At 38.3% G+C, this 25457-nt stretch overlaps 1 protein-coding gene across 6 annotated transcripts in view; it reads right to left on the reverse strand.

The window, feature by feature from the left end:
• The window catches only part of TBC1D9 (TBC1 domain family member 9), a 70694-nt gene that overhangs the window by 18056 nt on the left and 27181 nt on the right, over nt 1–25457 (reverse strand). For all 6 annotated transcript variants that reach the window (XM_066996672.1, XM_066996671.1, XM_066996673.1 and 3 more), the window contains exons 2-10: nt 18173–18283; nt 11689–11807; nt 9903–10131; nt 8698–8959; nt 7111–7318; nt 4213–4419; nt 2605–2775; nt 2057–2207; nt 330–544 (exon numbers count right to left, since the gene is read on the reverse strand). In XM_066996672.1, the coding sequence (XP_066852773.1) occupies nt 330–544; nt 2057–2207; nt 2605–2775; nt 4213–4419; nt 7111–7318; nt 8698–8959; nt 9903–10131; nt 11689–11807; nt 18173–18283 (1673 nt within the window). The remainder of the gene's footprint in view (nt 1–329; nt 545–2056; nt 2208–2604; nt 2776–4212; nt 4420–7110; nt 7319–8697; nt 8960–9902; nt 10132–11688; nt 11808–18172; nt 18284–25457) is intronic.

Genomic DNA, 25457 nt, shown 5'->3' on the forward strand with positions numbered 1-25457 from the left:
AAGAGTTCCTGAAGAACCCTTTCTTTAGGGTTCATTTTTTGTTTTCTGTAGATGCACTACAGGACAGTTCTGTAGTTATCTTCTGCCCAGCTTCTAGATTTAGAGGCAGAAAATATGCCTACAGAATGCTATGTAGGCCCTTGTGTTAAATCCCTCTGACCTCAGCACTACTGTAATTCTGCAGTGCTGAGGCTTCTCTTCGCAATATTTTACCAGTATCAGTGTACTTACATGGCCAAATACCCAAATGTGTACAGCTGAAGAAGCAGGAATAAGAGGAAAGAACTGGAATTCCAGAAATTGAAAGAGTGCCAAGGTATTTCAATTACCTGACAATATCCTATGTTTGGATTTCTAAAAGCATAAGCTGTCAACACTCTCCTTAGAGCAGCAATACCCATCTCATTCTGGAAAGCAGGGTGTTCTGGGAGGGAGCGATGCAGGTCCCTCTCTATCTCTTCTGTAGCAAGGTTATACTTCCCCATCGATCTCTCCACTAGGTCCTCATAATAGCCAGGATGAGTGGCCATTTCATTAATGGCTCCTGGGAGTGGGAGAATGGTATTAAAACCACATGACAAAGCAAGGCTTAACAGATACAATATCTCACCATGATGATGCTTCTGCTCTCCTTTCATTTTGAACATCAGTTTTAAAATCCAATACACGCTTTGAAACAAATGTGAAACATTAGTTTCGTAAAGGTGATTTAAAAAAGTATAATGCTTAGATGATCTTGTCTTCTCCTCTAGAGAGATTTTATATTAAGGTTTTGAAAAATAAAAAAGAGAAAATAATAAAGCCTCTATTTTTCATCCAGGATGAAAAAGGAGGCATGACGAACAAAAAAAAGCTGTGCAATCACATGGTATCATGAGCTTCCTCTGCAGCTGGCTGTGGGTTTGATTACCCTAAATAACTCAGAACATGCCTCTGAGAAAGCTACTTGCCCTGAGGAGGGAGTAGATTATGTTTGGTTGCAGAAAGTACGGTATCTCAGCCAAAAGTGAGAGACGGGAACTCCTGAGGTCTATTCCTACTTCTGAAAATGACACTGTCATCTTGGGCATGTTTTAGGGTTACTATCACACACTCACAGGGTTGCTATGAGATTTCACTGGTGACTTCAAAACTTACCTGGAAATGACAGTCTAAGCAACAAAAGATATCAAGTGCCAGCACACAGTAATGCACATTGAAAAAGACTGATTATAACTATACCATGAAAACTAGTCCAAACTATTAGCCAGATGCAGGACAGATCTGTGCATCTTGTGTATATTGTCTGAAAACATCTGTTTAATGCCAAGCACCAAAAAGATGACTTAAGATCAAGCATTTTTAGCAAAGAAATGGAAAACAAAACAAGAAGTATCCTTATGCCACCATACAAAGTCCTTGGTGTGCTCATATCTTAAGTGTTGTAGGTAGCTGTGGTAACTATCTCATGAAGGGATGGAGCTAGAGAAAGCATACAGAAAGCAAAAATGTAAGAAGAAAACCTGATTTCCATTTAAGTTGTAACAAAATGAATAAAATCCTTCAGCTTTGGAAAAAGGCCTAAGGGGACACAGATGTAGAGAATCCTCAACAGCATAGAAAGGATGGATGGACAGAGAATATTTTCTCACTATTTTTCACATACTGGGAGCACAGCAGCATGCCTAAATTTTGGAATTGCCTGCAAGAACTTATTGTGAAGGCCAAAAGATTAACTGGATTCAGAAACGATTAAACGAATGCAAAGTAGGCCTGCTGGTGGTTTTTGAACATCTAGAAGCCCCTGCGCTGCTGACTTCTGGTAACAGAGTATACACTGTGCTTTTTTTTTTTTTTTTTTTTTTTTTTAAATATTCTTCCCTAGGTATCTGAGCCTTGTTTGAGAAAGGATGTTTTCTCATCTAGACAGAACTTGTCTAAACCGGTCTTGTGCCTGTTAACACACAGCCAAATATTTTTGCATGCTTATTAACTACACCCTTAAATACTTTTGAAATCCTCTCTCCCCTCATGCTTTTGCTTATATCCCACAGTCATGTTCTGAATGAATATTTACCTGAAAACAGTAGCCAAAGTTCCCCTCTCATGCTTTCTGGAATGCCCTTCAGCACAAGGTCTCTCGTCTTCTCGGTACGATACATACAGACTCCTTGGCCATATTCAGCAAAGTGAATCTTCCACGCTTGTTCTTTCAAAAACTCTTTAGCCTAACAGCAACGAAAGAAATGCATAAAGATGGGGCTTAGCATTTTTAATAGTGTTAGAAAGAGAAGTGCTAAAAGCCTGTAATGTTCTAACTTTCCAAGGGAGCAAGAAATAACATGGCTACAGTCCAATTCTCTTCTTAATGGGTTGCCTCCTCCCATTTCTTAATTTCTATTCCAGTAGACCTTACTGTTAAAAGAAGGCTATTGGAGCAGTTGTACTTCAGAACAGGCATACAAACTCTCACATGTGAAATGTTTCATTTTTGACAAAAATATTGCCACTCGTAGAGACAAGTCTGTGGCAGAATGAAACTTCGCTGGGTCAAAAGGATGCATTTTAAAGAAAACAATTTTAACAACTTTTTTCAGTCAGGTACAGCACTCAGACATATTTTACCAGCTTGGGGTTGAACTCCTCAGGTGACCTCCGTCGATACATAGTCATTAAAGCTTGAGTTGCTGTTGGAATGCCATTGCCATTGAGATTGAACTGTCGCTCTCCTTCCGACTCAGAGCTGAGGCTTTTGTGTGTGCTGGCAGAAATGATACTATTTGATCTTGTAAACACCTGCAGAAATCAGTCATGAACAACACAGGCATAGGACTGAACCAGTCTGGACTTTTTACTTTCTTTTACTTCAAAGTTTCTGTACGCTAACAGCTAACTCAGACTGAGCAAATTAAATCACCCACGTACAATCAGAGTAAAAAGAAAACAAAATTTAAACCAGTATAAAATAATAACAATATCTGCAGTTTCCTCAATAATTTCCTCAATTATTTTGCTCCCCTCACTTGAAAAAAAATTATTCTAAAGAAAATTGAACACTGTCAGACTGTAATTAGGAAGAAAAATATTTTGGAGAAAAAGGACTCTGACTTCTCAAACAGCTTTGAAAACTTTTACTACAGTTAATATCTCATACAGCAATTCACACTATATGCCTAAAATTGAAATTAGCAGTCATGTATGTCTACGTATGTAATCATATTACTAACTGTAATAGTGATTGCAATTATTAATTTGTGCTTATAATTCCATAGGTAGAAAAAGAAGTTCCATTTAGGGAAAAGGTAAGAAGTTTCAGCATTATGCATACATGCGTATGTGCTCTGGAATGCAACTAAAACACACCGATTACACCTTACCACCAATAAAGCAAGTCAAAAACTGACTTTTAAGATTTATATGGCCAGCAGGGTAGGGCTATTCAGCGCAATACTAAGGTATGGTTTAGTACAAAGTTGGAACATGAGGTCTACCTACATAAAACCAAAATGATACAGCACAAAAGCCTTGTCTGCTTTGAGACCTGAACTGCTAAGCTTTGCTGGGTTAAACAGATCTGATGAGGCTGTGATATGGAGCACCTAAATTCACACAAAACTTAAGAATTCAAACAGAAGCCTTGATATTCAGAGTGTCTGAGAAACATTCATCTAACTACATCTTTTAAAAACTATTTACTTTGCATAGGTAAATAGCAAAGAAGTTCAGAACAGGACCACCTGTTTTTAGTTCAAACCTTCTGAAGTTCAAAAACAGTGTATTTATAAACTCATACGTCCTTCTCTGAAGAATCGAAGTATCCAATTCAGCAGTTTGACTTGCATTAAAATAGCTTTATATTAACTGAGCTTTTTAAAATACTAAATTCCACAATTATATTTTGACTTGGGTAAGTCATATTAAACAGTATTATTCAATTAACCAGATAGTTAACCATGCTACTTCTCACAAAAGACACACTTTGATGTTAGAATGTGGCAGCAGGAGTTAAAGTAGCTCTTCCACTTCAACAGTGATTTCTCTTACTTCTAACATGAAAAAGATATTCTAGTCATAACATTTTAATTGTATAGCTTAGGGGAAGCTAAAGGCTTTACATCTAGAATGTAAGGTTTCTGTGTACAAAGGTATAGCACTTAAAGGTTTTTGTCTTCTCTCTTATCGCAACAATTGAAACTCCCTTTTAGTAAACGATTCCTGTTCCCCTCCACATACCTCATCGTCAGAGCTCATACAACTTCCAGAAATATTTTTTTCCAAGTATATTTTTGAAGTTGTTTGTTGCAGAAAATCTGAAATCCTCTGTACAAGAAAGTCTCGGTCTTTCAAGTTGGCAAACAGGAACGTCATTCTGTTTTTAGTGCTGATTGATAACGGGCTGGGCAACACACTGGAGCTGTCTGCTTTTTCCACTATTGTCACCTAGGAAGAAACAGTTAGCAACAGATTAAGATCTTTAATTAATCAAGTTGCTCGGTTTAAGAAACTAAGTACAATAAACTCTTGTCCCTTCCTCTCCTATATCAAATCATCATGAACATCCCTCTACTGGAAAACAGGGTATGGATTCAACTGCTCACAAGTCTGAGGATGAAGACTGTCATCCCCCTACAACTAGCTTCTGCACATTCTCCAGCAAAACTCCTTTGCACTGCTTAGTTTATTTTCCTCAGGCTTTGGTTTAAAAGTAGTAGTAGAACAAAATTTCTTCTGTGGGATGCAGATCTATGAGCTTTTTGTAGGACCTCCAAATCCCTCTTTTGGTCTTCAATGCTAAAATAGGCTGAAAATCTTGCTTACTTTTTGTTGCTAACACATGTGAATAATTTTTTTTTTTTTAATAACTCTCCTGTTCTACTATCTTACAGCTGCATACTGTAATAACAACTGTTAATGCAACTCCATTTTCATGACACACAGAAACCTGCAACTAAAGGAAACTAACCCCATACTTTTCCTTACAAAGGAAGGCATCCAATCTGTGACGTGAAGGTTTCTGTTTGACCTTCAGTTATTAGTGGTCTGGTCACTAATCTAGCTGAACTCCAGCCTGTAAACAGTACTCACACTACAATCTATCGAACACAGGGCACAAGTTCCCTGAACTTTTAGTAAAGTGTTTACACCAAGAAATCTCAAGGATAAGTCATACACTATGGACGAACTCTTTAACAGCTGTGTGTTCTAAGCATTACCAATTATTAGCCTTAAAAACAAATTAATCCACTTTGTGCAGTTCATACTTTGAAGAAAACACAAAGCATAATTCAAAGCACTTTTAACTTCTATGACTTTAAACAATTTCCTAGGTAACAATAACTGTCTTACTGCCTTTGGAATAGAAGAGGGCACATTTTGGCTTACCTGAAGTATTTATTTTTTTTTTAAATTTAAAGTAGGGATAAATGGTGAGACATTAGTGTGGTAATATTCACGTTTCTCTAGCTAAAAGGATAAGATAACTGTTTTTCACATATTTCCTGTGAAGATATATTTAAAGACCTCAATGAACAGCTCAGGTCCTAAATCGCCTCTCTGTCCTGTGAACTTCCATTTATTTTTCTGTTTACTACAAACGTGTTATTCTTCATTGACTTCAAGGACCTTCACCAACAGCATAATTAGCTAAAGAGTGTTCCTATGTTGTTTTTCTATTCCACTTAAAAACTGTTTGAGCATAATCAGCACAAAAAGAAGAATTTATAGAGGCACAGGACAAGCATTATGGCAAATGTGCTCTGCTCTAACGAGAGCTGAAAACTGCTTATTGCCTATTGAAGTAGAGACACACAAGTATCCGAAGTGCTGATCTTGGAGCCTGCACATACTAGGAGCAGCGAACAGTGCAGGCAGCTGCTGAAAATCTTTTCCAATCATCATTTCTGAATCAATGCTTTGTTATTGCCTTATCTGTCAAAACATCTCCAGAATGTTCCAGAACACTGGAATTAGGGTTTGAACCAATGCTTTAATTAAATAGAAAGCTTCCCTTTAACTGTCAAGGGTACTGATCTGTTGTTCCAATGGCTGGCGTTATCCTGCGTGTTACCATTCTCCTTGTTGGTGCTGGAGACTTTACCTGTTCAGAATAAAAACACTTATTCCTTCAACTATTTCTTAAAGCTTTGAACCCCATGCTACTGCAGCTGTGATTATCAAAAATAGTTGTTCAATTTGTATCCAGGAAAAGAGGTCCAGTTAAATGCAAACCTTATTCCCCTTCTCTAACACTTTACTCAGAGGACTGTTGCTCCCTCTGAATTCCAGACAACTAGCACAATCGTAACTGAATGTCTCTGCTCAAGTAACCAAGGTCATTGCAACACACCATGGAGAAGCTGTACTTCAAGGTTTCCAAACAAATACTATTTGTTTTTACTCCTAATAACATATGGGAAAAAGAGTGCTTTAAATATGCCATGGTTTTTCAGATAAGCTAAACTGTCCTTGTTTACATGAGCTCTGCAACTATTCCCAAGACTTGACACATTTTTCCATCAACCCACAAAGCAAATCAAATCACACAAAATCTCCCCAATACATCTTATTTCGTTGCCTCAAACTTTAATTATTTTTTACTGAACACGTATTTTAAGCAACCAACTTTAAAAAGGACAGCACAAAAGCATTTGTTAAATGCTGGCAAATATTTTCCATATACAGGAATAAATAATTGCAAGTTTGTCTGCATGAAGAGACAATTCAATTCATTAGTATTACAAGTCTTTTTACATCTGACAGAAGCAAATTATCTGACAGATTCTTTAATAGAAGTTCCACTCATCTATCTAGGAAGTCTTATCGTCCCTCTCTATGAGACAAAAAATATACCATGGAAATGTAAATCAGAATAACAAAATTATGTGAGAAAAAGAAGTCTTTAACGTTGTAAAAACTGACAGGGAATTCCACGTGAGTTTTAGTAGCAGGAACTTAGTTCTAAAATACACACTCATCAAATATTACTTAGAACACATCAGAACAGTATGCTCAAAAGAGGTTAAAGGGATGAAAAGAGGTTTTCTCCAACAATGGGGAAAAAATTAGGATGCAATTTCCAATACAGTATTGCTTTATTTTTTGCCCTATCAATCTACATATATAAGTATTTACCTCTCGAAGAGGGATAATAAGGCTGCACAAGTTCTCTTCTTTACTAGTAAAGCAAATGTAGTTTGTAGAAACAAACATCTGACCCAAAATATGCATTTTGTTGAATGGAGTCCACAGAGTACAGTCTGTATGTCCATCTAACTTCTCATCCTTAGGAAGTCGAAACAATGCACGGTATCTCTCACTCTTTGCTCTGGCATCAAGATCCCTAAAACAAACAAACAAAAAAACACCACAAAAAGCTGCCTTTTGTTTAAAGGCACCTGTACAAAATACATTTTAAGATATATTTTATACAAGCCATTGCAAGTTACCTACAACATACAACTCTGTTGAACACTGAGCATACAGCACGCAGTGGAAATAGTTTGCTTGTAAAAGATGTATAATCTCCCCTGCTGGAAGATTCCAAGACTACATAAAAAACATCTGCCACAAATGACTTGGATACAATGACCCTGAATTCTCAGAGGTAACAGGCTAGGTGATTTTTTGGCATTTGGCCCTATTTTCTGGGAGTGCGCGCAGTGAATCCAGTGATGGGACGCAAGGCAATGGCCTTAAGTTGCGTCAGGAGACATTTAGACTGGATATCAAGAAGAATTTATTATTGGAATGGGAGGTTAGGAATTAGAACGGGCTGCGCTGGTAGATTGTGGAGTCTCCATCCCTGGAGTTATTTAAGAGACATGTGGATGTGCTGTTCAGGGAAATGATCTAGCAGTAGATTTGAATGTTAGGTGGATAGTTAGACTTGATGATCTGAAGAGTCTTTTCCAACCTAAATGATTTTAACATTATTAAAAAAAATGAGACCACATAATATTATGCCAAAAATGTTTCTTTGATGTTGATTTATTAACACAATGGAATCCTTAGGGCTAGAGTCTGTTAATAATTTCAGGATCTAGTCTTGCTAATGCAATCAGTGTAAAACACTGAACAGTAATGGGTCTGTACTACAAAAGATTAGATAAACCTAAGTGATCAAATGCATGTCAGATGTCACCAAGTAATGAGAGCTATCAACAAAAACTGACTACAGTCTGTTATATGTCGATTGTGTTAGTGAACGATACAAGGAAAAAAATAACAAGAAACTATTAAATTGCAGTGTGATATCCATAGAAAGAATTAGATTCCAGACTTTATTTCATGCCCTGGAACTTCATTTCATTGCTTGTAGCTCTACTACCTTAAATAAGTTCTAGATGGAATTCATTATCTAGAGTCATTTTTTAATTCCAGTTACAGGATCAAGTACGAATGCTAGACATGTTTCTTGAAGAGGCCTTACAACAGATATCTAATGCAGCCAGTGTCAAGAGATGCATAAAAGCTTCTGAACAAGTGAGAATGTGACTCTAATGTGTCTCATACTTTGCATATTTGCATATTTTCCTGTTCCTATTTCAACAGGGAGACTAATTATACCTAAATAATTCCTCACCTTTTGCCATCACCTAGAATCAATCATTCCTTTTTGGAATAACACTATATAGCAACATCATTAGAAAACTTCTAAACAAAATGCTGTAAGTAAAAGCAATGAGGAGAAGCAAATGACTAAGAGCCAGTGCTACCTACCGTTTCAGTGCAGATACTTTTTTGGGGGATTTCTTTTTCAGCTTGGGTAATGACCTGTCTTGTTCAAACCCTTCATTGTCCAAAAGTTGTCGCATAGCTATATTGGCAAGCTGTTCCATTAGTTTAAATGTCTCATTGATATTAAGGAATACTGAGAAGAAATGTTCACTGGACCTTGTGCTCACTTTGATCATATCAGGGAAGAGTAATGTAGCATTCTTCTCAAGTTGAGTAATATCAACCCAGCGGATAACTAACTTTGCTGAACAGAAGTAAACAAAAAGATTCAGTGAAAAAAATAGCACATTCAAAAGCATTTATCTTCCATTTTCTATAAAATGTATTCAACTGAAATTTTCTTGCATCTTGAAAAGCTGAGAGGACAGCATAAATAGCTAGCTGGGCTAACATAACTTATCACTGTTACAGCACTTGCTCAGAGTCTGATATCCTTTTTCCTAAGAAAGCAAGGAAATGTAATGTAGTCTGAACACACCAGACAGGCTTCTCACTACTCCACAACAGCTAAAGCAATACAATTAACTGTTTCACAGTTTATTTATCACTTGTAAAAGTATTTTGTAAAAGCCCTAATTTAATCAAAATATTGCATCCCACTTCATTTAAAAAAAATCAAGAACTTGAGCAACTAGACAAGAATCATAAAAGAGCTTCTGTATATAAGATCAGTCTGTTCAGGGATGATGGATTTAATACTGCCACTGTCTAGGTATTTAGTCAGACTCTCCTACTACACAGACTGCTCAAGCAAATGCTGTCTAATGCTGTTTCATGGGTATTTGTCTTTTATAGTATTGCACAGATGTCATACTCAATTTGTTTGGGAGAGAATTAAGTTTTTATTTCATGTCAGTGTACAACCACAAGCATTTAGGAATCCTTCTGCCAATACTACAACAATCAGGATAGCATGCAGTATTAAAAAAAGCTTCTCGCACAGATATTTGAACTAAGTATTTCTCCTATGTGCATCTCCACTTGTCAAAACACTGGCTGAAGTTAAAAAGATTTGTACAGTTCATCACCAGGATACTCTACTGTTTTATTTTTATACATCAGAATATTTCAAACATTACAGCAATGACATCCTGTTGACATGGGTCAACAGGCTAACAGTAGCAAACTACAGAAGACTTCCTAAAGATTCTTAGATGCACAAACAGACATTTCACTGCAAAACATACCTTCTCTTCCCATGAGGAAAGAATAAAAGCAAAGGTGATTAATGCTGAGGTACACCCAGCCCTGACGGGGCACTTTCCCCTTCCAGTAACTGCAGGAGTAGTAGTTCACTAGTTTCTCTTCTTCTGGCATCCCAAATAGCTTGTGAAACTTCACTATGGCTTCCTTAAATTTTTCTGTATCATCATCCTCCTTGATGCCATTGATTTTGTTGTACTCAGCAATGATGCCCTAGAAGGGAGCGAAAGAAGTACATAGCATGTTAGGTGCTACAGAGTATCAGATATCCTTATTACCCTCCCTGTCAGGGGCAAAGGCCACAAGAGTTAACTGTGATGTCAAAATATTTTACTTATCCTTCTGCCTATATAGTTATTTACCTTATTCAAGGCTGTCTTCTGATTACCTTGCTCCCCACCATGCCTATGCCAAAAGTAATCAAACGTCAACCACTTAGCTGCTTTGCTAGGATCCTGTTTAAAATTAACAAATTTATCTCTAATCCTAACTACTCTTTAAAGTACCCGTGATTTGTAAACTTTTCCCCTTTCACATAAACATGTTCCTTGAGGAGACAGGGATAGGATTTCACTAGAAATTTTTTTCTAAAAAGAAGGAAAAAAAGAATCTGTTTTAAAAGTTATTTGATGTTTTTCCTGATGAATGATTCCTTTTAGGATCTTGAGCAGAAGAAAGTAGGAGAAAAGAAATATTAGATTAGGATAACTGTCAGGATGGAAAACCATTCACACTTGTAGGTGCAGAAGATCATAATCAGATCTGAAGTGGCAGCAGTCCAGTGAAAAGCTACTTTTTGATACCTCAAAGACTACAGTTGTTTCTGTTCTATACTGAAGTTCCGCTCTACTCACTTATTTTCCAATTTTTTTTTTAAATGCCCTCTATGTTAGAGATAAAAAGATACTGCTTGCCTTCAAACAGGTCCATTTACATGGAAAGTATAATACAAGACAGCGAATTATCATTCATTTCTCAGACAAATTTTTAATGCTCTATAAAGTATGAAAATATTCTAAAGTCTAAAAAGTAATAATTTCCTTAAAGGATTACATTTCACAAATTACTTCTAGCATAAGTTGTTTCCATGAGCATCTATAGCCCTCATATCTGATCAAGTAGTAAAACAAACTACCAACTATGGAATTCTTAAAACAGTTGACCTACTACCTGAAATTATGAAAGAGGAATTTAACAAAGCCAATGCTTAAAAATACACAGAAATTAAGTACAGTAATTTTGCTTACAATCAATCTTTTACCAAACTACTTATTTTTATGTAGTTCTTAGTGTGGATGAAGTACATTTATCAGCATAACTATTTTCTCTCCTATAAGGAGGAAAAGATGTACTGGTAAAACCAAAACAATTGACATCTCCCAACACCATCACAAATGCCAACACTAAGGGATTTAACTGCACAGAAAAGTAAGAAGGTATTATACAATACACACACGTTAAAAAAAGTCAAAGCTTTGCAATGAAAGTTACTCAGAAAACTTACGACAGAAACAACAGTGCGATTAATTTTTTAGAATGCTTTAATGTTCACAGCCCTGCATATAATATTGTTTTTATTACACTGCTGTAGTAATGTGCACTAATGCCACTTTCCTGTATATTTACAAACATGTTGCTATTTGGAATGTTTTTCCTTTCAAAAATATGGAGCAGTCTTGGGAATACTAGGTCAAATTTCTTTAGAACTCATAATAGTCTTCCATCCACAATCACATCTATCATTAGCAATATTTACAATAATATAACTACCTGTATTTTTCCTCTGACAAATGTATTTATGTCATTCTCATTTTCAAAGATAGAAAGAGTTTGCAACAAATTCTGTTCAAGCCATTCCCAGTGTTCAGTGATTTCCTTCCTTGAGCAACCTGTATATAAAACAAAAACAAACAAAAAATCACAAAATAAGAAATCAGCGTCTATGTCCTCTTAATAAATAAATAAATGGCTTACATAAAACTTGCCAGTGACTACAGTTGCCATATAACAGATGCCGTATCCTTGGAAATTACAAAATTCTCCCCCATGGTCCTCTAACTTCATAGTCGATGGCAATCTTCAAGATATTCTGACAAGCACAAACTGACTATGTCAGTATCATGAGCAAGAAAATCCTAAATTTAGAATTCCAAACATAGTAATGACACTGTGCTGCGCAGCATCACACTGAAGAGTTGGCAAAGGTATTACTCACATCTATTGGGAACTGACAAAAAACAACTGTTGTATATTCTACAATTGGTTCTTAATTCCTCAACACTACATACAAACACAAGTTACAAACCAATGATGAAATCACAAGAGCAACGCTGTAAAGGACCATTTTTCTATTATTTTTCCATTTTACGTCTATTATGATGGCTCTTCCTCAAAAGAAGGGTGCTGAAATACCTCCAAGAAAGCTATTTCTTTTTAGGGGTGGGAGAATTGTCAGAGGTAGCTTATTTTTCATAGTGAAAGAATAAACTAAACTTCAAGTTTTCTTAGCAAACCAAAAGGGGCCAAATGAGATCTCTTTGATACTGAGGAAGCAACATACATGTAATCTGTAAAGCAGTTCCGAAGAAGAATGAAAAAGCTTCTGGTATGAGCTAGAGCTAACACGTGCAAATTTTCACTTTTTTTTCCTTGAGATGGGATTTTAATAAATGTAACTTCCATTTTGTCTCTCTGTTCTCAGCAACTTGCAGAATGAAGTTGTTGGTGCTCTTCAGGATCTCTGTGACCATCCCGAATTAAAAATAAATTTTGGCACTCAAAAAAAAAAAAAAAAAGAGACTCCACCAAAAGAGAAGGTTGAGGGAATTGTGTCAAAATAGGGACTTTTAAGTATTTTCAGAAAAACAAACATTACATGTTCACATCTATATATGAAGCTTGATAAAAACACGTCAATCCAACTAGGAAATCAGATCAATACCTCATCAGTTTTGTTCAATCACAGTCTCAGTTAGTTTTACTCAGAACTAACAAGTAAATGTATCTACGTGCTAACTAACACCTACAGAATACAGGAAAGCATAGCTGTTCACATGAAACAACCATTAGAAAGTGGTGACACTACAACTAGCTGTTGCTGATAAACTCTCCAACTTAACTACAGGCACAAATCGTCCATGCTAGTGCTATACTACTTTAACATAAATGTTTCTGCTCTTTATAGAAGAATTCAATGTAATCCCCTTGAATACAAAACAATTGTTTTCCGTGTTGCTCAGCAACAAGTAATGAAGAAAAAATAGTATTTCTATGGAATACAATCAGAGGGTGAGTCCAGAGGAGGGCCACAGAGATGATCAAGGGGCTGGAACACCTCTCCTATGAGGACAGGTTGAGGGAGCTGAGGTTGTTCAGCCTGCAAATGAGAAGGCTCTGGGGAGACCTTATAGTGGCCTTTCCGTACCTAAAGGGGGCCTACAGGAAAGCAGGAGAGAGACTTTTTGTCAGGGAGTGAAGTGACAAGGAATAATGGTTTTAAACTAGAAGAGGGCAGATTTAGATTAGATATTCAGAAGAAATTCTTTACTCTGAGGGCAGTGAGGCACTGGCACAGGCTGCCCAGAGGAGCTGTGGATGCCCCATCCCTGGAAGCATTCAAGACCAGGCTGGGTGGGGCTTTGAGCAACCTGGTCTGGTGGGAGGCGACCCTGCCCATGGCAGGGGTTGGAACTGGGTGGGCTTTAAGGTCCCTTCAATCCAAACCATTCTATGATTAAACAGCTATAGTTAACATCCTCAACCTGTAACCTCCCATCTCATTGTCTGCATTTCTCGTCTCCATTCCAATTTTTGACTCCATAATTCTCCCAGACAGTTTCATCTACAGCAGATCGTGCAAGGAGGCCAAAATCAAGATATGATATAGAACATTTCTAGCCAAGTTCTCCTCACAGTCTAGATCTTTTCCTTGCTTTATTTACTAAGGATTAAAGAAATATTTTCACTGCAATATTTTAAACTATAGGTCTATTAACTCTGCTGCTGGCAAGCCTTTGCCCATCTTAGCATGTTAGAAGCATTCACTATTTTACCATCATTGGCCTTTTAGGTAAATCAAGCAATACCTCTAAATCTGAGGGAAAGAAAAATAGAAAAAAAAATTCAACAGTTAAACTACTTTGGAATAGAGCCCTTCAAAGTTAAGATATGAAGGTACAGAGGGAACATGACTATGTTCAGGACTGAGAAGAAAATTAATATGTTATGCCCAGTCTTCTCTCCCAAGTACATACTTACCTGAAACGCTTATTAGTCAACCTGAACTGCTGCAATTTACAGAAGGCACTACAAGAGAAACTGTAACACTTCGGGGAGCCTAAAATAGTTCTTGCCAGTAACAGCAGGCTCAGGAATGGAATGGCAGAAACCTCACTTTGTGCAGAGTGGGAGGAGAAAACATTTAAAGCTCAATATACAGAGAAAATATGCATATATATATATGTGCGTGTATATATGTATATGCACTGTAAAACTCATAACTCTTTGTTAACCAGAACACGGGGGCTTTTCTCAAAACCTTTTCCAATGCATATAATACAATTTCAAGATTGGTGCTTTAAAATAATCCATGTTCTTTTTTTCACATATGGAATACGGATTTAGAAACTTGTATGGAAATGCACATAAAATACCACTACCATGAAAAACCTACGGCAATGATTCTACACCTGAAACACACAAAGCCATAGTAAGGATGACTGATTTTACAGTTGGAATTGGAACTAAAAAGTTGTTTGCTTCCAAACAGGGTATACGTATATACCATCACTCTTTCCCTGAAATTAAGGGCTCTCAGATTTGGAATGGGGACGTAGCACAGAAAGGCTATTAAAATATACAAGGCTGATCACATACAACATTTTGAATTTCTAGACCGTTACAAAATTTATACGCCTTAAACTGTTCTTGCAAAGTCACCAGTAACATCTTTCATATTATCTTTCCAGTCTAGTTCAATAGACAGAACTGTAACCTGTAGCAGAGGTGTTCAACATCACACTGCACTGGAAGAGGTGCTGTAAACAAGCCCACTTACAGAGCTACAAAGCCTCAGATCTAACCAGCTAGCATTCTCATACAGCCTACATACATAGAGTTAATACCAAAGCAAATTCCTATCCCTATCCAAAATGAACTATAAACAAATCTAGGTTCCAAACGTAACTTTAAGTCACTTCAGAGCAAACAAAACCCCTTGGATTATTTTTCCCCCAGAAGAGTCTTGTACAGAAGAAGATCAAATGTCATGCAGCATGAATGAACCAGAAAGCAATCACATTTGTTCCAGTCATTCTGTACAGCTACTCACTGAAGGCAGAGATTATTGCTTTGTGGAAGGCATAGGAGAAGAGGACAAATCTCCGTAAAAGTAAGAGATTACAAGTACCAAATAAATGGCAGTGTACCCCTAGGGAACAGGGAGGGACAGCTATACAATGTAGGACAAATCACTCGCATAGGTAAACGCGGCAAAATCCCTTAATACCCTGTATAATGGTAACAACCCTTGATCAGTTCAGAAGGAATTGCTGTAGTTGTGAGTTCATAAAATAATCACAGTGCAGAGCCTTAGGCAACGCTGGGCCGCTCAGCTTCAAGGCTGCAGAGATAAATGATTTGCTCTGTAAAATTTTATCTCCCATTAAGAGTCATGCTATTCCCTTCAGGGGATAAGCCTGAGATGCTGCAGTCTTACAAAAATACAAAACAAAAATAATGAAGCCAATCACCCAGCCTGATATTATATGGTTAAAAATTCAAGAAACAGTCCACAAAAAATGGAAACAGATATATTAACTAATTGGTTAGCAATTTCAGTTAGGGTTCAGATTCAAAATTGAAGAGCATGTTTATTAAAAACAGCTTAAGTGTTAACTGAGTACTATATTTCTACATTCAAAACTGCAAGATCTGTCACAGAAAAGGAATGAAAATCCCTCGCAGTTCAGTAGCAGCATAAGTTTCCACGTGTATGGTACATTTGTTTATTCTGGGGCCATAACTCATCCACCTTCCATTCTGTGCCCTTGGTTACCTGAGGACAAACATTGTTAATAAAATAATTATCTGTAGGTGTCACGCAACAAAACATACGAATGCGCTTAAAGAAAAAGTTACATGGTCTATTTCCAAAATCTCAAAAATTAATTTTTGAATGTGTACACAGTATGAACACCTTTGAAGAACGCCTCCTTTGAGAGCTTTGTGACGCATTTTCTTTGGAGGGGAGCCTGCAAACAGCGAGAAAGTTTGTCCCCTCAGTTGTTCCCTTTCAAGGTTCTGGGACAGAGGTGCTTACTCACGGCTGTGCACTGATACTCTGGTGAAAGGAAGATGAAATCTCACATGGATCTGCAACTAGCTCTGCTTGTGCACAAGTAGTGTAAAAGACTTACAGGCAAGCACTTTTACCCTTCTTTCTCATGACTGGCCTCCAAGGAAAGCTGAACTGCAATGTCTCATCACTTACTGTCACAGCAAAGTAGCTGACAGTACAAAGCAAACAGTTAAATGAAGATTCAGAAACAACCTTCATAACAGACTATTTCATTAATATCTGCTTTTACTATTAGCTGCCATTAAAGGCAAATTACTTTATACAAATTAAAATCATCAGAGTTGATACTGGTAGGAGTATAGGGAAAAACATCTGTTTAAATTGATGCCCTCTGCCAGGTCTTATACTATTGAAAGTTGCAAGAAATAACTGTGTTAAGACAAGCTATTCAAAAATTTCCTATCGGATACAGAATATGACACAGCTCTGATACCACCTTTGTCAGATACATGAGTCTCATGCTTCCAAGAGCAGACTCTGCTTTGATCTGCTATCATTATTAGATCTATGGCAAGCCTTCACCCATTCCTCTTCTTCCTTTCCCAAGAGAGAGGGTTTGTCTGGAGGAATAGTCACATAGAGTACGTCCACATCACATTTTATTGAGAGAATAGGCACAAAGGAGAGGTCAGTGTTAGGCCAGAACTCTACGGCCTCATTAACCAGTATTTTGAATGTCAGGCAGCACTGAGGGTGCTAGGAGCTGACAGTCTATTAAAGAAATGACAGGTATGTGTGCATTCCTCAGCTGTCCCCTTTTCTCCATTTGCTTTCAAATGAACAGTTTTGGCTGCTGCCTAGAATACTGTTCGAAACTTCAGAAATACAGGTGTTGCATTCAAAAACTTTCATTTTCTAAGACTGACAAAGCAATACTATCAAACAGAGATCTGACCTTACAAATTTAGTGAATCAGGACTAAAAAAACCTTGACTTTCTGTATTCAGCTTCAAGCACTATTTTCACAGCTGGCAACCAGAAGCAGAGACTAATCACAGGCTACTTCACACTACTTGCAATATGTACCTGACCCCAGAAATAAGCATTTACTATTTACAGGGTCTGATGCACACAAATATTCTAGTTTATGAAAACTGCAACTTCATTGATTTACCAACTACGATAATGACAGAAGAAATGGTCTTAAGGTTAGGTATGTCAAAGTTTGAGCCTCAACTACCAAAAACTCTTAAGAGTTTTTGCGTCCTTCTAAGAATATACACTTCTGTATTTAACTCTGATCTAGCTACTGCCTGGCTGAAATTAAATACATAACTAGAAGGACGACACTGTCTGACCTAACTGTCCAGAAGGTCAGCATCCCTGGGATCTGGATGGTATTTATCCTGAAGGAGACTGAGTCTGTGATCCAGGAAATGTCATACCCATATTCAGTATTCAGGTGAGAGCTGGGTTTTTACTACCTTCCTAGTTTCCATTTCAAGGGAAGCCAGGTGCCCAGCTAATTTGGGGGCCATAGCCCAGGCACTCCTCCTGTTGTACATTTTAGAGACACCTATCACCCAGGAACACTGCATTTTAGAAGTGCTGCAGGACTAAGCCATGGGCATGGAGGCATGGACACTAGACTGCTTCCCTGAGAATGTATTTGGGAGATGAAGGGTGGGAAATAACAGAGAACTCTCTCCCTGCTCCATGACCATTTCTGTTTTTACTCAGTCAGCGTCAAGCATAACAGATACATACATGCTGGCAATCAAGGTCTGAATATTAGATGCTCTGGAACTTCTTAATTTAACCACTAGAGCAGGTTTTCATCCTGACCTATTTCTTTGTCCTAAAATGACTGTGCACAGCAGGCAGGATGCTCTGTTAGTTATGTGGCACAGTACCCAGGAAGAATGAAAATCCACATGTCACTATGTTTGTCCTTACCACAGGCAATAGTCCAATAGACCAGGGAGTCTGGTGCTTGATAGAGGATTCGATACGGTGCCACTCTGGCGCTGGAGTCCAACACGACATCAAGAGTACCCACAAGGAGACCTACGGAAAGGGAAATTCTGATAAATACACAGTGATGAATCACCTGAGACCCCAAAGGAAGGGGCTTCATATGCTCCTAACCCCTTGATTCACCCTTCACAACAAAAGGCAGACGTATGTATTCATCCCCACACTTGTTCCCTCGCATTATAAAGAAGAGTGACTTAACAGAGAAAACATCTTCAGTTTCAACAAGATTTCATCTTCTAAACATACATCAATCCTAGTATGATGGCAGACAAATTGAAGCAAAGAAGAGAGCTGTTTTATAAAACTGTATTTAAAAGTTATTTAGGTCTTTTCTGCTTCATATACTTTTGGACCCCTGGAGAGGGAAAAAAAAAAAGGAAAAGAAAAACCCAGATAATACACCCTAGAAGAGTTCAAAATTCAGATGTCAGCTAGAAAAAACTAAGACTTCCAGCAAAGATAATTATGTTATTTAATGGTCTGATTTTTTTTAGGGTAGAAAGGATCAAAATGCCTAACAGTCAAGCTGGTTTTCAGCTGAAAGGATACCGATGAAAGACAAAGCCATACTGTTTTCCCAAAGTAGCTTTGAAAATTCTTTGCTAGTGAGGGACAATCAACAGTTGCATACCGAGAGCTACCAATAACTCCAGACTATATTTCTGCAAATTCTAAATGGTATTTTAATAAGAAATCACATACAAAACATAATTCTAACCCCAACAAAACCCTCTCCCACCAGATGCCCTATTTATTCTTGAAAGATGCAAAAGATTTCTCCCTTTTCACCTCCGCATAGAATTTTCATCTTCCCTGCAGAGATGTGGGTTATAAATTCTCAGCAAATTCACATCTTAAAAACAGATGGATGAACTTTCAAAGATTTTTTTCTGCAAGTATTTATTATGGCAGAAAATATTTTCAATAGCTGAAATAAACTGCACATACCAAAATCATTTTAAAACATTAATGCTGAAATCCTCTTTTCATTTCAACTGCTTTCATCTTTTCCCATCATAGTTGTACTAGTTCCCCATTCTGTATTGTCATGACTGGAATAGAAGACTGCTTCCCTAGCTATTCTTCTTTCAGTTTTGTTTTATGCATTATAAATATATAAAAGCACTACCTGTTTTCCATTTTAGCAAATCCAAAAAATTAGAACTGCAACTGACATTTGGAAATACCCCACCTATCAGTGACCTCGGATTCCCCCATTTTATGTTTTTTATTTGTTTAGGAAAATGAAGCTTATACATTGATCTTCACAGGCCAGATCAACTATAACCTATTCCTGCCCGATGCACTAACGCTCACCACGTTTTAATTCACAAATTCTGTAATAATGAGAAACAAGCCTGGACATGCTATTGGTCATTAGCAAGCAGTACTAGAAAGTTGTGTGCTGGTTACAGGATATGAATACAACACATTAATGTAAAATATCCCAGTGTTCATTAGTCAAGCTAGCTTTAGTTGTTACTATTGTATCTCTCATGTCTTTTGATTACTGGTGTACACTGACAAGCTGCCTTTGATCAATCTGCCACCAGCCCTCCTAGTTGCATCTTGACTCCTTTCAAACTCAGCAGACCGAAGCAGGTTAAAACACTTCTTTCACCTTCCAGCATTTCGCAACTTTTTGTTACATTCACCCTCTCCATTCAGCCTTCACAGACACAGTATGGCTCTGCTCCAGAAAGCACGTGCATACACACTTTCAACTACAAGCAAATATCTCAAATGCTTAAAGCTACTAGTGAGCTTAAGAGCATTTCTCAACTGGATCACAGACCAAGCCAGACACTACACTGAATGTATCCGCTGGGTTTGCTGCAAACTCATAGCAGGACTTGTGCCAAAGATTCTTCACGCTTTGCAGCTTCACGCGTCTACTGACGGTACTGAACACACAAAAAGCATGATGAAGTATCTACATAAAGTTGTCTGCTGGCCAAATGTAATCTTCTCTGAGGTACGGATACACTGTTAAGTCACTGTGACCTTTAAAAACATGCTTGTTTCTTTCCTTGTAGTGTATTTCCAAACAAGTTGGTCTGAGGGTGGCCCTACTGATTCCATTGCTAGATCTCTTGGGGTGCTACAGTTGTTATAACTGGGATACAAAGCTGAGGTTAGAGCTAGAATAAACCTACCATTGCGCAGCAACACCAAGTTAAAGGAAGTGCCCCATCCTGTCTCCTCCTCCCTCATTACTGGAGATAGAAGGAAAGGAACACTCCCCTGCCCCACCAAACAGAAACTATGTGAGATAGAGCTACATATTCAGGAAAGGTGAAGAGAGCCATACGAACAAAAATAGGGCTAGGCAGCACTGAAACAGAGAGATGTTATGCGTGAAAAAAAGCTGCAATACGTAAGAGTTGCCCAGTCCCTTTTCAGGAATAGAAACAGGCTGTAGAAATATCCCTGAGGTACGGTTAAAGGAAGAAAATTCACTGAACTCCAAAAGACCCCGTGGAAAATTTGAAGTCTAGCTTACCAAGTCAATTGCAACAGTTTATCAGTAAAATCTTACTTGCATAATAAAATAGTTATTTTGATAGATGATACATGTGATACTTCAAAATAATTTATGCATTCTTATATATTAAAGTCAATTAATATTTATTGTTGTCATTATACAATTATCCCTGATTGTTATCCTTCAGGAACTGTTCCACTTTGCATTGTAGGACAGGTTTTTGTTTGTTTTCAAGGCAGACACATGACACAACCAAACTAAAAGAAACAGCAGTTCAAATAATCAGAGAAATTTCTACTTGAAGTGATCATCATTATAATAAAAAGAATATGAATTTATTTTAATATTGCTCAATAACTCTCCACACAGAAAGTACCTTTTGAAATATGATTAATAACTGGAAGTTTGCATAAAAATGAAACAAGCAACAAAGAATCATATTCTTTAGATTAGACTGGTCCTTGGGCATGAGCCAGTGAATTATGCAGGCATCACATCATGTGACTACACTGATTGCAAGGTTTTTCCCCATGGTTTCATCAGGTTTCTGACTACAGTGAAATAAGGGAAGGAATTTCCGATGTAATAATATTGAACCTGCAAGCCCTTGTTCAAGCAAGCAGTTTCATCGGCAATGATCTAAAGCCCATGTTAAAGTTTGTGGGATTAGCGCCTGACTGACTGGTGACAGCCCCGATCCTGAAGGCACTCAGGCACAAGTAACCTTATATCGAGCAGCAGTCCCATCACACATGCCGCATTTCTAGAGTAGCTATACCTAGACATGGGGGCGGAAGGGGGAAGAAAAGGGAGGGATAATGTCTTCATTTTGTTTGGTAGAGCTTTTTGAATAAAATCAGCTTTGTCTTTTGCATACTTGTACTCTCCACAAAAGACCAGAAGACCACTCAATATTTTCTTCCTTTTCTGTAAAACATGAAGCAGTGACATGTAACATCTGAAACTGGGGAAGCCACAACTGGCTAGGAAGCCTGGGCAATTGCTCTTGCATCATGCTACTGGAAGGACATACAATGCACTAGAGGGTGTTACTGAAAAGTGGTTTGGTTACCCCATGCAACTTACGCCAAAGGAAGAAATTGTACCGTATTTTATTTATCTGACCACTGTACCTCACATTTAGTCTTGAGCTGTGCAAGGATTATAACTCCACCTCGAAGTGCAGAGATTAGTTGTCTGTATTCTGCATCACGTTATGACTTACTGTGCTTGTATCCTTACACGGGCAACCACTTTTTGAAGTGTTTTTCACTAGAAGCATTTATTACCACATGAAGCCTGACCTCCTGTATAACATGGACCCCTTTAAGCCAAATGATTCCTATCTGACCAAACTATTTCCCAGAAAGGTAAGTTATCTTCATTTCAAGACCAGCACAATTGATTCAGACAGACTCTTCCAAGCACCACTGCGCTGCACTCTCCTCTCCTTGGGAACCAACATCCCAGACAGCTTACAGTCCAGACTGCTTACAAATTACCAGTAAACTGTCATGAAATCAATGGATGTTCTGCAGTAGAAACTTGGTACACTGTAAACCACCACCGTGGAAAACACACACACTTTATAGTATATGAACACAAACAGCTGTCTAAGTCACAATGAATCACGGAACATCCTGAACTGGAAGGGACCCACAGGGAACGTTGAGTCCAACCCCTGGCTCTACACAGGACCACCCAAAAATCAGACCCTGTGTCTGAGAGGGCTGTCCAAACGCTTCTTGAACTCTGGCAGCTCAGTGCCGTGACCACTGCCGTGGGGAGCCTGTGCCAGTGCCCGACCACCCTCTGGGTGCAGAACCTTTCCCTAACACCCAGCCTGACCCTCCCCTGTCCCAGCTCCATGCTGTTCCCTCGGGTCCTGTCGCTGTCCCCAGAGAGCAGAGCTCAGCGCCTGCCCCTCCGCTCCCCTCGTGAGGGAGCTGCAGGCCGCCATGAGGCCTCCCCTCAGCCTGCTCTGCTCTGGGCTGAACAAACCAAGGGGCCTCAGCCACTCATGTCTTCTCCTCTAGAGCTTTCACTATCTTTGTAGCTCTCCTTTTGGGGTTCTCTAATAGTTTTATGTCCTTCTTACATCATGTTACCCAAACAGCACACAGCAATGTGTTTTCAGTTGCTTAAATATTTACATATTGCTGTGCTTGATGACTATAGCACAGATATTTCCTGCAGGTATGTTTCTCCTCCTTTTTATGTCTAAAAATTTAACTAGTGATTACCTTTTTTTTTTTTTTTTTTAACCTCTCACAAGAATCTGCAAGGGTGTTTTTTTTTTTTTTTTTTTTTTTTTTTTCAATTACTGGTGTTTTTACATTAAAAGGAAAAGCAAGTTTATGCACCTTAAACATAAACATTTTTTTTGCTGCTGTTACAGCAGGATTGTCTTCCTGACAAACAGTAGCCCTGTATTACCAAAAGTTATGCTTTATTTTAAATAAAACACACAAATCAAGTAGTCTTTATCACCTTTCTACCACTCCTCCAACACCAATCTAATAATTACAATTGTGCCCCCACATTTTACCTGCTAAAAACAAGGTTCTCAAAGTAAATCAGGTTACATATTCAAGAGTGAAGACCTAGATTATGTATCACCTCTAGTGCACCTTATTAAAACACCAAAACCAATTTAGCTACTGTTTATGAACAACAATAGTGACCATTCAGACCATAAAAATCACCAGCAGCCGTGGCTTTCTTGCCCAGAAAGCACTACCTATCAAAAAGCTCAGGACAATAACCGACAGTGACACTTCCCATTCAGCTTTATCCTTGCAGTCCTCAAATCTGAGGTGCTTTCAGCACACAGCAGAAATCTGCAACACATCCACGCTTCAGAGTCAGGGGCAACCTGCATCAAATCTTGCCTAGAGCTGGAATGAGGTCACTGTGCAGTTGGTGCAACTGCTGTGCCTGCTACTGCCACCCAGGAAAACACCCTCCTCTCCTCCAGTTAGCCAGATGACAAGCATGTGTCATCCCCTGGCTCCCAAAACTGAGCCCTGCCCTGCCCCCATTGCTGCTACATCCTTCTCCCTGCGCTACAACTAGCCACAAACGGCATAAAAAAATCCAAGAATACAGCAAATGCAAAAATGCTCAAAAGCAGTTAGTCAATAGCTCTCAGGAGTCTCAGTGGAGGCAAAATGGGAGGTCGAAGAACTATGCAGTCGCAGCAGTAAACATGTATGCAGGGCAGAGGAGCACCAGCTGCTTCCTACTTATTCCCTGCTCCCCTTTTTGTACCCTTTCAGCTGCTGCTGCTATGGACTGAGCCAGGGGTGGGGACAGCAGAAATCAAGGCAGATTTGCTGCCATTTGACTTCTCACAGAGATATCCTGTGTGTCGCCCTTATTGAGTGTCAGAGGTCTGAATTTTACCACCTTGCCAGGCTATTTTCCTTTGTTTGTGGAAGCAGACTGAAATGATACATTTTCACTTAATGCATCTTTATTTGCTGCGCTAGCAACACCACCACATAGCCTAAAACAATAAAAAAAAAAAAAGCATCACATCACTCATCATCATTATTACGGAAAATTTTACACAAATTGTTTGCAAGAGAAGACTGCTGACAAACCATTACTATCAACAGCCTGACAGTCTCTCAAGACATCTTCTGTTAAAAATAAACACTTCTTAAAACACCTAAACAAACAGCACACGTTCATCTTTTTCGCACCTAGAGAAAAACAGAAGTGTACAGAACAGACCTAAGACTTCTTACAGGTCACCCGGTGACTCTCGGAGTCATGCTCAGGGGTTATTACTCAATTAGCCCCACGGATGTTAGCAGCCTATTCGTATGTGAGCTCAACACCGCAAGTAGGAAAGCTGGCAAAGTCAAGTGTCATCAGTAAGAAGTTTTCAAAACAGGCATAGTGACATTCCAGGTGAATGAAAGAAATACCGCTTATATGATTCCCTTACTTGCTGTGTGCTGATGACCCCTTCTCTTTCCACTAATGTCAGATGGACACATAACGAGCTCTGGCCATAATCCTGAAACATCCAAGGGACCTATTTGGATTGTAGACGTCTGATCATTTCTGAGAAAGCCCAATTCAGCCCTGCGTCAGCCATATTTTCACCCAGAGCATTCAGTCTTATATCGAAATCATGGACAACAAAAAAACTCGTCCTCAAGTTTAAATATTACTTCCTGGACTATAAAAACAATTACTCATGACAATACATAGCTAAGATGTCCAGTACAAGCTATTGTGTTTTGCCTAGACACTATATGAATCATTTATTTTCTATTTTTTTTCAAGATGGTCCACGTGTTTACATAATTAGCTCACTCATTTGTTATTACGGGAGGAGGTCATCCAATTACTTGACAGTCGAAACTCAACCCAGAGCAACAATCTGAACTCCACAAGTAATATTATTGACAAATCCTGTTAAATGGGGTGGGACAAAGCTATCTGATTCCATTTCATGGGATAGACTAAATGAATAGTAAGTATTATGTATACACCACTCAAAAGTAACTACAGTATTAAGCTTCCCATCCTAGTAATAGTATCCTCAAAACTATGAAAACATCTTCACTGCAAACACCACACTTGCAACTTCATGAAGGTTTATACAGTTTTGCATTATATGCATAAAATTCATACAAACTAAAGCAAAACAGTACCTAAATACTTGGCTACTGTCTTCCATATGGGTTATATAGCATTGACTTA

Source organism: Anser cygnoides, chromosome 4 (assembly GCF_040182565.1).
Source record: "Anser cygnoides isolate HZ-2024a breed goose chromosome 4, Taihu_goose_T2T_genome, whole genome shotgun sequence".
Taxonomy (NCBI): Eukaryota; Metazoa; Chordata; class Aves; order Anseriformes; family Anatidae; genus Anser; species Anser cygnoides.